Raw genomic sequence first — 12,505 nt, 5'->3', positions numbered from 1 at the left:
AGCCTCATGTGTGGCACCTTGTCAAAGGCCGCCTGAAAGTCCAAATACACAACATCCACTGCATCTCCTTTGTCTATCCTACTGGTAATCTCCTCAATTCCAACAAGTTTGTCAGGCAGGATTTTCCCTTGAGGAAACCATGCTGACTTTGTACTATCTTGTCCTGTGTCTCCAAGTAATCCATCACCTCATCCTTAACAATTGACTTCTTCCCAACCACTGAGGTCAAGCTTACTAGTTTATAATTTCCTTCCTCCTTTCTTAAAGAATGGAGTGACATTTGCAACTTTCCAGTCCTCTGGCATCGTGCCAGAGTTTAATGATTTTTGAAAGATCTTTACTATTGCATCCACAATCTCTAACGTTACTACCTCTTTCAGAACCCTAGGGTGCAGTTCATCTGGTCCGGGTGACTTATGTACCTTTAGGTCTTTCAGCTTTTTAAGCACCTTCTCCCTTGTAATAGTAACTGCACCCACTTCTCTTCCTTCACACATGACAATATCAGGCACACTGCTAGTGTCTTCCACAGTGAAGACTGATGTAAAATACTCATTTAGTTCATCATCATCCTCCTTGTCCCCCATATTATTTCTCCCGCCTCATTTTCTAGCAGTCCTATATCCACTCTCATCTCTCTTTTATTTTTTACATACTTGAAAAAACTTTTACTATCCACTTTGATATTATTTAGAAACAGAAAACCTACAGCACAATACAGACCCTTCGGCCCACAATGCTGTGCCAAACACATACTCACTTTAGAAATTGCCTAGGGTTACCCATAGCCCACTATTTTTTCTAAGCTCCATGTACCTATCCAGGAGTCCCGTAAAAGACTCTATTATATCCGCCTCCACCACTATTGCCGACAGCCCATTCCACGCACTAATCACTCTCTGCGTTTTTAAAAAAAAACACCTACCCCTGACATATCCTCTGTACCTGCTTCCAAGCACCTTAAAACTGTGCCCTCTTGTGTTAGCCATTTCAGCCCTGGGAAAAGCCTCTGACTATCCACATGATCAATGCCTCTCATCGTCTTGTACACCTCTATCAGGTCACCTCTTATCCTCCTTCACTTCAAGGAGAAAAGGCCATGTTCACTCAACCTATTCTCGTAAGTCATGCTTCCCAATCCAGGCAACATCCTTGTAAATCTCCTCTGCACCCTTTCTATGGTTTCCACATCCTTCCTATAGTGAGGCAACCAGAACTGAGCACAGTACTCCAAGTGGGGTCTGACCAGGGTCCTATATAGCTGTAACAATAGCTCTCGGTTCTTAAACTCAGTCCCACGGTTGATGAAGGTCAATACACTGTATGCCTTCTTAACCACAGAGTCAACTTACATAGCACCTTTGAGTATCCGTCCTATGGACTTGGACTCCAAGATCCCTCTGATCCTCCACACTGCCAAGAGTCTTGCCATTAATACTATATTCTGCCATCATATTTGATCTACCAAAATGAACCACCTCACACTTATCTGTGTTGAACTCCATTTTTCCCATCTCAGCCCAGTTTTGCATCCTTTCGATGTCCCACTGTAACCTCTGACAGCCTTCCACACTATCCACCACACCCCCAACCTTTGTGTCATCAGCAAATTTACAAACCCATCCCTCCACATTCTCAGCCAGATCATTTAGAAAAATCACGAAGAGTAAGGGTCCCAGAATAGATCCCTGAGGCACACCACTGGTCACCAACCTCCATGCAGAATATGACCCATCTACAACCACTCTTTGCCTTCTGTGGACAAGCCAATTATGGATCCACAAAGCAATGTCCCCTTGGGTCCCATGCCTCCTTAATTTCTCAATAAGCCTTGCATTGGGTTCCTTATCAAATGCCTTACTGGTTTACTGAAATCCATATATACTGCTCTACCTTCACCAACGTGTCTAGTCATATCTTCAAAAAATTCAATCAGGCTCATAAGGCATTGCCCTTGACAAAGCCATGCAGACTATTCCTAATCATATTATGCCTCTCCAAATGTTCATAAATCCTGCCTCTCAGCATCTTCTCCATCAATTTACCAACCACTGAAGTAAGACTCACTGGTCTATAATTTCCTGGAGTATCTGTACTCCCTTTATTGAATAAGGGAACAACATCCACACATCCAATCTTCTGGAACCTCTCCTGTCCTCATTGATCATTGCAGGGGCTCAGCAATCTCCTCGCTTGCTTCCCACAGTAGCTTGGGGTACATCCTGTCCAGTCCTGGTGACTTATCGAAATTGATGCTTTCCAGAAGCTCCAGCACATCCTCTTTCTTAATATCTACATGCTCAAGCTTTTCAGTCCGCTGTAAGTCATCCCTACAATCGCCAATATCCTTTTTCGTGTGAATACTGAAGCAAAGTATTCATTAAGTACCTCCACTATCTCCTCCAGTTCCATACACGCTTTTCCACTGTCACACTTGATTGGTCGTATTCTCTGACGTCTTATCCTCTTGCTCTTCACATACTTGTAGAATGCCTTGGGGTTGTACTTAATCCTGCTTCCCAAGGCCTTCTCATGACCCCTTCTGGTTCTCCTAATTTCATTCTTAAGCTCCTTCCTGCTAGCCTTATAGTTTTCTAGATCTCTATCATTATCTAGTTTTTTGAACCTTTCGTAAGCTTTTCCTTTCTTCTTGACTAGATTTTCAACAACCTTTTTTACACCGTGCTCCCTGGACCCTACCATCCTTTCCCTGTCTCGTTGGAACGTACCCATGCAGAAGTCCACACAAATATCCCCTGAACATTTGCCACATTTCTTCCGTACATTTCCCTGAGAACATCTGTTCCCAATTTATGCTTCCAAGTTCCTGCCCAATAGCTTCATATTTCCCCTTACTCCAATTAAACACTTTCCTAACTTGTCTGTTCCATCCCTCTCCAATGCTATGGTAATGGAGATAGAATTGTGATCACGATCTCCAAAATGCTCTTCCACTGAGAGACCTGACACCTGGCCAGGTTCATTTCCCAATATGAGATCAAGTACAGCCTCTGTTCTTATAGACCTATCTACATATTGTATCAGGAAACCTTTCTGATCACATCTTAAAGCTCCACCCCATCTGAATCCCTTGCTCCAGGGAGATGACAATCAGTATTTGGGAAATTAAAATTTTCCACCACCACAACCCTGTTATTATTACACCTTTCCAGAATCTGTCTCCCTATCCGCTCCTCGATGTCCCTGTTACTATTGGGTAGTCTATAAAAAACACCCAGTAGAGTTATTGACCACTTCCTGTTCCTAATTTCCGCCCACAGAGATTCCATAGACAATCCCTCCATGACTTCCTCCTTTTCTGCAGCCATGACACTGATCTCTGATCAACAGTGCCACGCCCCCACCTCTTTTGTCTCCCTCCCTGTCCTTTCTGAAACATCTAAAGCCTGGCACTTGAAGTAATCATTCTTGCCCCTGAGCCATCCAAGTCTCTGTAATGGCCACAACATCATAGCTCCAAGTACTGATCCACACCCTAAGCTCATCCACTTTGTTCATGATGCTTCTTGCATTAAAATAGACACATCTCAAGCTATCAGTCTGAGTGCTCCCCTTCTCTATCACCTGCCTATCCTCCCTCTTAGACTGTCTCCAAGCTTTCCCTATTTGTGAGCGAACTGCCCCTTCCTCAGTCTCTTCAGTTTGGTTCCCACCCTGCCAGCAATTCTAGTTTAAACTCTCCCTGATAGCCTTAGCAAACCTTCCTGCCAGGATATTGGTCTCTCTCAGATTCAGCAGCAACTGTAATTTTTGTGCAGGTCACACCTGCCCCAAAAGACATCCCAATGATCCAGAAGTCTGAATCCCTGTCCCCTCAGCCATGCATTTATCCTCCACCTCATTCTATTCCTATACTCACTGTCACGTGGCACAGGCAGTAATCCTGAGATTACTACCTTTGAGGTCCTGCTTCTCAACTTCCTTCCTAACTCCCTGTAGTCCATTTTCAGGACCTTCTCCCTTTTCTTACCCATGTTGTTGGTACCAATATGTACCACGACCTTTGGCTGTTCACCTTCCCACTTCAGGATATCATGGACTATATTTGCTAGCTTGCTTTGATATTTCATCTTTTCCCTTCTAATGATTCTTTTGGTTTGCTCTCTGTAGGTTTTTAAAAACTTCCCAGTCCTCTATCTTCACACTAATTTTTGGTTGTTGTATGCCCTTTCTTTTGCTTTTACAATAGCTTTGACTTCCCTTGTCAGCCATGGTTGTACTATTTTACCATTTGAGTATTTCTTTTTTTTTTGGAATACGTGTGCCCTGCACCTTCCTCATTTTTCCCAGAAACACACGCCATTGCTGCTCTGCTGACATCCCCGCTAGCAGCTCCTTCCAATTTACTTTGGCCAACTCCTCTCTCATACCACTGTAACTTCCCTCATTCCACTGAAATACTGCTACATCAGACTTTACTTTCTCCCTATCAAATTAAAAGTTGGAACTCAAATCATATTGTGATCACTGTTTCCCAAGGGTTCTTTTATCTTAAGCTCCCTCATCACCTCTGGTTCACTACATTACACCCAATCCAGTATGGCTGATCCCCTAGTAGACTCGATGACAAACTGCTCTAAAATGCCATCTCTTAGACATGCAACAAACTCACTCTCTTGAGATCCATTACCAACCTGATTTTCCGAATTAACTTGCACTTTGAAATCTCCCATGACTACGATAGCATTGCCCTTTTGACTTGCCTTTTCTATTTCCTGTTGTAACCTGTGGTCCATCTCCCAGCCACTGTTGGGAGGCCTGTATATAACTCCCATCAACGTCCTTTCACTTTTGTAGTTTCTTAACTCATCCCCCAAGGATTCACCATCTTCCGATCCAATGCACATCTTTCTAGTGATTTGATGCCATTCTTTACCAGTAGGGCCACACAAACCCCTCTGCCTGCCTTCCTATCCCTCCGATACAATGTGTAACTTTGGACATTCAGCTCCCAACTACAACCATCCTTCAGCCAAGATTCATTGATGGCCACAACATCGTACCTGGCAACCTGTAATAGTGTAAATCTATCCTCTCTTATCTTAAATGTGGAAATAAGACTGTGCATTCACCCTGTCTATACTGCTGATGATTTTATGCACTCACTGCCCTAACTGGTCACCTTCTCTCCATAACTGTTTATGGAGTGCCAGCTGAGGATGAAATTCTTTCGACACAAGGTGAGCGTGGAATTTATTGACACAGATGCCTGTGGAAGCCAACTCATTGGGAATATTTAAAGCAAAGGTTGATAGGTCCTTGATTAAGCAGGGCATCAAAGGCTATGGGGAGAAGGCAGGAGAATGGGGTTGAGAGGGATAATAAATCAGCCATGATGGGATGGCAGAAAACACTCGATGGGCCAAGTGGCCTAATTCTTCTTCTATGATTGATGGTTTAAATCAATGTAAACGGCATTCAAGCGGCTGTTAGATAGGTACATGAAAATGGAGGGTCACAGATACACGAATCCCTTCTGCCTGAATGTAATTAGGTGTCATTTTTATTAGCTGGGCTCATCATCATAGGCTGAGGGGCATTGTTCCTGTTCTAAATCTCTTCTACACTCTTTCAAATTTCACACTATCTTTCCTGTATCAGGGTGGCAAAACTAAACACAATATTGCAAATGCAGCCTCACTGTTATTTTTCACAATTGCAACATAACATCCCAACCGCTGTACTCAAAGCCCTGACTGTTGAAAGTCAGCATGCCTGTTACTTATGCACTTTCCCAAAATCTGCCTCTGGATCTGCACGTTGTGTCTTAGTGGGTGGGGGGGGGGGGGGGTCTATAAACAAATAGCTCCATTCCTATTTCTAAATTCCTTCCACACTGACTAAGTGGATGACACCTCCCTTTCTGTAGCTGATTAGTAATGCCACTTCCCACCTCTTTTGAAACATCTAACCCCCAGAACATCTGGCAGCCATTCAAAGTTGAAAGTAAATTTATTATCAAAGTACATTTATGTTACGATATACAAGTTTGAAATTCATTTTCAACAAGGCATTGATATGAGGTTACTGGCAGGTTGGTGAAGCTTGTATAAAAGGCGAGCTTTGCAGGCATTCAGACATTCCGGAGGCCCAATCGGTGCTAATAGCAGATACTCCTATTTACTTCGAAGTAAATAAAAATACAGAAGAGACAAGCCTGGTGGCCTTGGTTGGGAGTAGGCCAGTGGTGAACGTCAGGCTTTGAGTCAAGAGGCTGAGGCCAAAGAAACAGGTTAGAAGGGTTAGTTTTTCCTCTCGTTATTGCTGACTTGGTTTAGGTTGCCCATTGTACAGTGCAGGCAGGATGGCAGATATGGCAGTGCAATTCTCCTCCTGTAGGATGTGGGAATCCTACAGGAGGCAGATCAATTCATAGATACAACTGTTGAGCAGGTGGTTACACTGTGAGTGCAGAATTCCAGGAATAGAATGGTGAACACCGAGAGAGGAAAAGGGAGAAGGAAGTCAGTGCAGGGTCTCCCTGTGGTCATTTCCCACAGCAACAGGTATACATACCCCTCTGGGTACTGATGAGGGGGATCACTTATCTGGGCAAGGCAGCAGCAACCAGAGCAAGAACACTGTGGTTGGCTCTGAGCCTCAGAAGGTAGGGTGAAGTCAGGTGGAGCAGTAGTCACAGGGTACTCGACGGTTAGGGGAACAGATTGGAAATTCTGCGGCAGCAAAAGAGATAGCAGCCTCCCAGGTGCTGGGGTCCAGGATGTCTCTGAGTGGTTGCAGAATATTTTCGAAGGAGATGGAGAGCAGCCCAAGGTTGTGGTACATATTGGTAGCAATTACAGAGGCAGGAGAGGAGTAGAGGTCCTACACAGTAAGTTAGGAAGGAGGCTGGAGAGCAGGACCTCCAAGGAGGTAATCTCTGGATTACTCCCAGTGCAACAATCTAGGAAAGGTCAGAACAAGAAGATAGTGCAGATGAATGAGTGGCTGAGGGAGATGGTGTATGGGGCAGGGGTTTCAAGTTCTTGGATCATTGGAACCTTTTCTGGGGAAAGGGTGTCCTGTACAAGTGGGTTGCACCTGAACTGGAGGAGAACCAATATCCTGGGAGGGAAGTTTGCTAAAGCTGTCGGGGAGGGTTTAAACTAGATTTGCAAGGGGTGGGGACCGAAGTGAAGAGGCAGAGGATGGAGCAGTTGGTGCACAAGTAGAGACAGCTTGTAGGGGTTTGAGAGGAAGTATAGGCAGATGTTAGAGCAAAGATGCACTCAGCCAGATGGTTTGAGATGTGTCTATTTTAATGCAAGGAGTATCAAAACAAGGTGGATGAACTAGACCATGGATCGATATGTGGAACTATGACATTGCGGCCATTACAGAGACTTGGATGTCTCAGGGTCAGGAATGGCTGCTGAGTGTTCCGGGCTTTAGATGTTTCAAAAGGGACAGGGAGGGAGGCAAAAGAGGTGGGGAGTGGCACTGCTGATCAGGGATAGTGTTACAGCTGCAGAAAGGAGGACGTAATGGAGGGATTGTCTACTGAATCATTGTGGGCGGAAGTCAGAAAGAAGAAGGGGTCAATAACTCTACTGGATGTTTTTATAGACCCCCCCCCCCCCCCCCCAATTGGAACAGAGACATCAAGGAGCAGATAGGGAGGCATTTCTGGACAGTGCAGTAATAATAGGGTTGTCATGCTGGGTGATTTTGACTTTCCTAATATTGACTGGCATCTCCTTAGAGGGTGTAGTTTGTTAGGTGTGTTCAGGAAGGTTTCCTGGTACAATACGTAGATAAGCCAATAAGAGGAGAGACTGTACTTGAACTGGTATTGGGAAATGAACCTGGTCAGGTGTCAGATCTCTCAGTGGGAGAGCATTTTGGAGATAGTAATCACAATCTGTCTCCTTCACCATAGTGCTGGAGAGGGACAGGAGCAGACAATTTGGGAAAACATTTAATTGAAGTAGGGGGAAATATGATGCTATTAGGCAGAAACTTGGGAGCAGATGTTCTCAGGGAAAACATTCCTGAGAATTGTGTACAGTTCTGGTCACCGTATTATAGGAAAGATGTCAACAAAATAGAGAGAGTACAGAGAAGATTTACTAGAATGTTACCTGGGTTTCAGCACCTAAGTTACAGGGAAAGATTGAACAAGTTAGGTCTTTATTCTTTGGAGCATAGAAGATTGAGGGGGGACTTGATAGAGGTATTTAAAATTATGAGGGGGATAGATAGAGTTGACGTGGATAGGCTTTTTCCATTGAGAGTAGGGGAGATTCAAACAAGAGAACATGAGATGAGAGTTAGGGGGCAAAAGTTTAAGGGTAACACAAGGGGGAATTTCTTTACTCAGAGAGTGGTAGCTGTGTGGAATGAGCTTCCAGTAGAAGTGGTAGAGGCAGGTTCGGTATTGTCATTTAAAGTAAAATTGGATAGGTATATGGACAGGAAAGGAATGAAAGGTTATGGGCTGAGTGCGGGTCAGTGGGACTAGGTGAGAGTAAACGTTCGGCATGGACTGGAAGGGCTGAGATGGCCTGTTTCCATGCTGTAATTGTGATATGGTTATAAATGCACAGCATTTCTGCATAAGTAGGTTCCATTGAGGCAGGGAAAGGATGGTGTAGAGTATGAGAACCACGGTGTACAAAGGATGTAGAAAATCTAGTTAAGAAGAAAAGAAAAGCTTATGAGACGTTCAAGAAACTAGGTATTGTTAGAGCTCTAGAAAATTACAACAGTGCCAGGAAAGAGCTTAAGAAGGAAATTAGGAGAGCTAGAAGGGGCCATGAGACGCCCTTGACGAGCAGGATTAAGGAAAACCCCAAAGCATTCTACAAGTACGTGAAGAGCAAGAAGATGAGCCATGTGAAAGTAGGACCAATTGGGTATGATAATGGAAATACGCCCGTGGAGCTGGATGAGGTAGCAGAGGTACTTAATGAATACTCTGCTTCAGTATTCACCAGGGAAAAGGACCTTGGCAACTGTGGGGATGACTCACAGCAGACTGAAACATTTGAGCAAACAGACGTTAAGAAAGAGAATGTGCTGGAGCTATTGAAAGGTATTAAGTTAGCTAAGTTGCTGGGACTGGATGAGATATACCCCAGGCTACTGTGAGAATCGAGGGAGGAGATTGCTGAGCCTTTGATGATTTTTGTATCATCGATAGGGACGGGAGAAGTACTGGAGGATTGCAAGGTTGCAAATGTTGTTCCCATGTTCAAGAAAGGGAGTAGAGATACCCCAAGAAATCGTAGACCAAATTATAGACCAGATTGTTGGAGAAGGTCCTGGGAGATGAGATTTATGAGCATTTGGAGATGCATAATCTGATTAGGGATAGTCAGCATGGCTTTGTCAAGGGCAGGTCATGCCTTATGAGCCTGATTGAATTCTTTGAGGATGTAAAAAAAACATTGATGAAGGTAGAGCTGTGGATATAGTGTATATTGATTTCAGAAAGGCGTTTGATAAGTTCCCCATGCAAGGCTCATTCAGAAAATAATGAGGCATGGGATCCAAGGGATCCAGAATTGGTGTGACCACAGAAGGCAAAGGATGGTTGTAGATGGTTCGTACTCTGCATGGAGGTCGGTGACTAGTTGTGTTCCTGTCCACACAGACTCAAGGCTGTAATTGCTGCCAAAGGTGCATTGACTAAATACTGTCGTGAAGTCAGTGAATACTTGGGCAATCAATTATTTTGTGTTTTATATTTGTGATTAATTTAGATCATTTTGTAGAGATCTGTTTGCACTTTGACACGGAAGAGTCCTTCTGTTGATCAGTGTCAAATAAAGCCAAATTAAATCCACTGTGATTCAATGTTGTCAAACAATATAAAAACTTTCAAGGGGGGAGGTGAATACTTTTTATAGGCACTGAGTATCCAGTCCCTTTGCCCTGCTTTGAATCCTCCTCTTGGTTTTGTAGCAGAACCTCAGAAGGTCGTCACTCATAACCAACCCACTTCCACTTCTCCCAGACATTGCACGGGAACAGAAGCCATTCATTCCAGCCAGTGTGGCCAGCTGTGTTAATTCCATCTCAGGTTTTATGGCCAGACTGCATGTGGAGTATTGTTTGAGGTTTTGGGCCTCTTATCTAGAAAAAGATTTGCTGGCATTGAAGAGAGTCCAGAGGAAGTTCATGAGAATAATGTCAGGATTGAAAGGGTTAACATGTGAGGAGCGTTTGAAGGTTCTGGGCGCGTACTCACTAGAGTTCATAACAGTGAAGGGGATCTCACTGAAACCTATTAAATGTTGAAAGGCCTCAACAGACGTGGAGAGGATGTTTCCTGTGGTGGGGGAAGTCAAGAACCAGCGGGCACAGCCTCAGAATAGAGGGGTGTCTATTCCGAATGGAGATGAGGAGGAATTTCTTTAGCAAGAGGGGTGGAATTGATTGCTATAGGTGGCTGTGGAGGACAAGTCTTTGGGTCTATTTAAAGCGCAGGTTGATGGGTTCTTGTTTAGTCAATTTATCAAGGGTTGTGGGGAGAAGGCAGGGGAATGGGGCTGAGAAGGATAATAAATCAGCCATGATGGAATGGTGGAGAGACTTGATGGAGCGAATGCTCTACTTCTCATGTCTTACAGTCAATATTAATGCAGCTGTTGTTCAAATGTCATTGCAACCAGCTGCCCTGCTGGGGGGCTGTTGGTGTATCTGGCGTTGACCGTAGGCCTCCCCACACCCACCCTTGCTCACTGTTCTGGGGGGAGGGGCAGTGAGGGGCTGTTTGGTGTTAACCGGTGATGTGTATTTGCCCTTCTCCCCAGACTCACCATTCTTCTGGCTGCCTGCCTCCCCCAGGGGTGGATGATGTGGCGTTTCATCAACTTTCAGCTGCGTCGCTGCCGGGAGTCCCAACTGGAGCAGGCAGCACGCAGGAGGGGCGCAGTACCCGGGCCCCGGCCCAGGGGCCAGCGCAGGGATGCAGGTCAGTGAGGAGTGGTGGGCTACCGGGCGTGGGAGGGGGCTGTGATGCCACATGGGTGGGAGGTAGACTTGGATGAGGGGGCCTGTTTGTGATGGATAGGTTTGGGCTCAGAAGGGTGTTGGGCTGAAGGCATCTGCAGGGGGTTGTCAGGATCTTGGCTGCCACCTCAGTAACAGCTCTACTGTCCCCTTTCCCTCTCCCTCCCCCTGTCCCACCCCTCCTCCTCGCCCTCTCCTGCACCCTCACCATCCGTTTCTCTCTCTCCTTCCCCTCTTTCTCCCTCCCTCCCCTCTTTCTCTCTCTCCCCCTCCTCTTTCTCTCCCCTCCCCTCTTTCTCTCTCCCTCCCTCCTCTTTCTCTCTCTCCCCCTCCCCTCTTTCTCTCTCCCTCCCTCCTCTTTCTCTCTCCCTCCCTCCTCTTTCTCTCTCTCCCTCCCTCCTTTCTCTCTCTCCCTCCCTCCTCTTTCTCTCTCTCTCCCCTCCCTTTCTCTCTCTCCCCCACTCCTCTTTCTCTCTCTCCCCCACTCCTCTTTCTCCCTCCCTCTCCTCTTTCTCTTTCTCCCTCACCCCTCTTTCTCTCTCTCCCCCACTCCTCTTTCTCCCTCCCTCTCCTCTTTCTCTTTCTCCCTCACCCCTCTTTCTCTCTCTCCCCCTCCCCTCTTTCTCTCTCTCCCTCCCTCCCCTCTTTCTCTCCCTCCCTCCCTCCCCTCTTTCTCCCTCCCTCCCCTCTTTCTCCCTCCCTTCCCTCTTTCTCTCTCCCCCTCCCTTTCTCTCTCTCCCCACCCCTCTTTCTCTCTCTCTCCCTCCCTCCTCTTTCTCTCTCTCCCTCCCTCCTCTTTCTCTCCCTCCCTCCCTCCCTCCCCTCTTTCTCTCTCTTCTTCTCCTTTGCCTCTGCACTGCCTCTCTATTCCCCACAGGTTACCACGAGAACGGCTTGATCAAATCTGAAAACGGAGTTTCCCCTCGAACTCGCAAACTCCGCTGCTCCTGACTCGCCGGATCAATGTGTGGACTCACCAAGTGGCTGATCCGACAGCACTGTGCTCCCCACCATCCAAACCCGAAGCAGTCCCTAGCCTACAGTGTCTCACCTCCCCATCCCATCTGGCGCCTCCCTCACCACGTACCACAGGCAGCATAAAGAGCCCTGTCTGAACTCTCTCCCACCTTGGGGCTCCAGAGGCTGTGCACAAATGTGTGAGCAGGCATGCATTAGTGCATGCATGTGCATACATGCACGATTGTGTCTGTGATTGTGCCTGTCAATGCAAGCGTGTGTGCATCTCTGGACGTCTGCACTTGCCCCTGCTGAGGAGTGCAGAGTCTGCCTGTAGTACCGATGGTGACGTGAGGGGCTTGTCTCAGAGTCTTGGGTCGAATGGTCACCAAACCTGAGATTACACAAAAGGAGATACTGGAGGGAGGGTCGGGCTGTTGTGCACCTGGCTCCAGTGGGGAACCCTCTGTTTCAAAAGCCCCACCTGCAGGAGCATCGCTGAGAGGTGACTGTGGGAATTGGGACCAGCTGAACTGTGATACAACTTAGTAAAAGAGCAACATGACATTAA

General features: G+C 46.2%; 1 protein-coding gene across 4 annotated transcripts in view; it reads left to right on the top strand.

Annotated features, from left to right (window-relative positions):
- The window catches only part of tram2 (translocation associated membrane protein 2), a 145,620-nt gene extending 133,115 nt beyond the window's left edge, over positions 1-12,505 (top strand). For all 4 annotated transcript variants that reach the window (XM_073050328.1, XM_073050326.1, XM_073050325.1 and 1 more), the window contains 2 exons: positions 10,779-10,939; positions 11,855-12,505. In XM_073050328.1, coding sequence (XP_072906429.1) covers positions 10,779-10,939; positions 11,855-11,928 — 235 coding nt within the window. In that variant the 3' untranslated portion in view covers positions 11,929-12,505. The remainder of the gene's footprint in view (positions 1-10,778; positions 10,940-11,854) is intronic.

This window comes from Hemitrygon akajei, chromosome 7, assembly GCF_048418815.1.
Source record: "Hemitrygon akajei chromosome 7, sHemAka1.3, whole genome shotgun sequence".
NCBI classification, from domain to species: domain Eukaryota; kingdom Metazoa; phylum Chordata; class Chondrichthyes; order Myliobatiformes; family Dasyatidae; genus Hemitrygon; species Hemitrygon akajei.
Note: the sequence above shows the minus strand (reverse complement) of the source record. Positions and strands in the feature narration are given on the sequence as shown.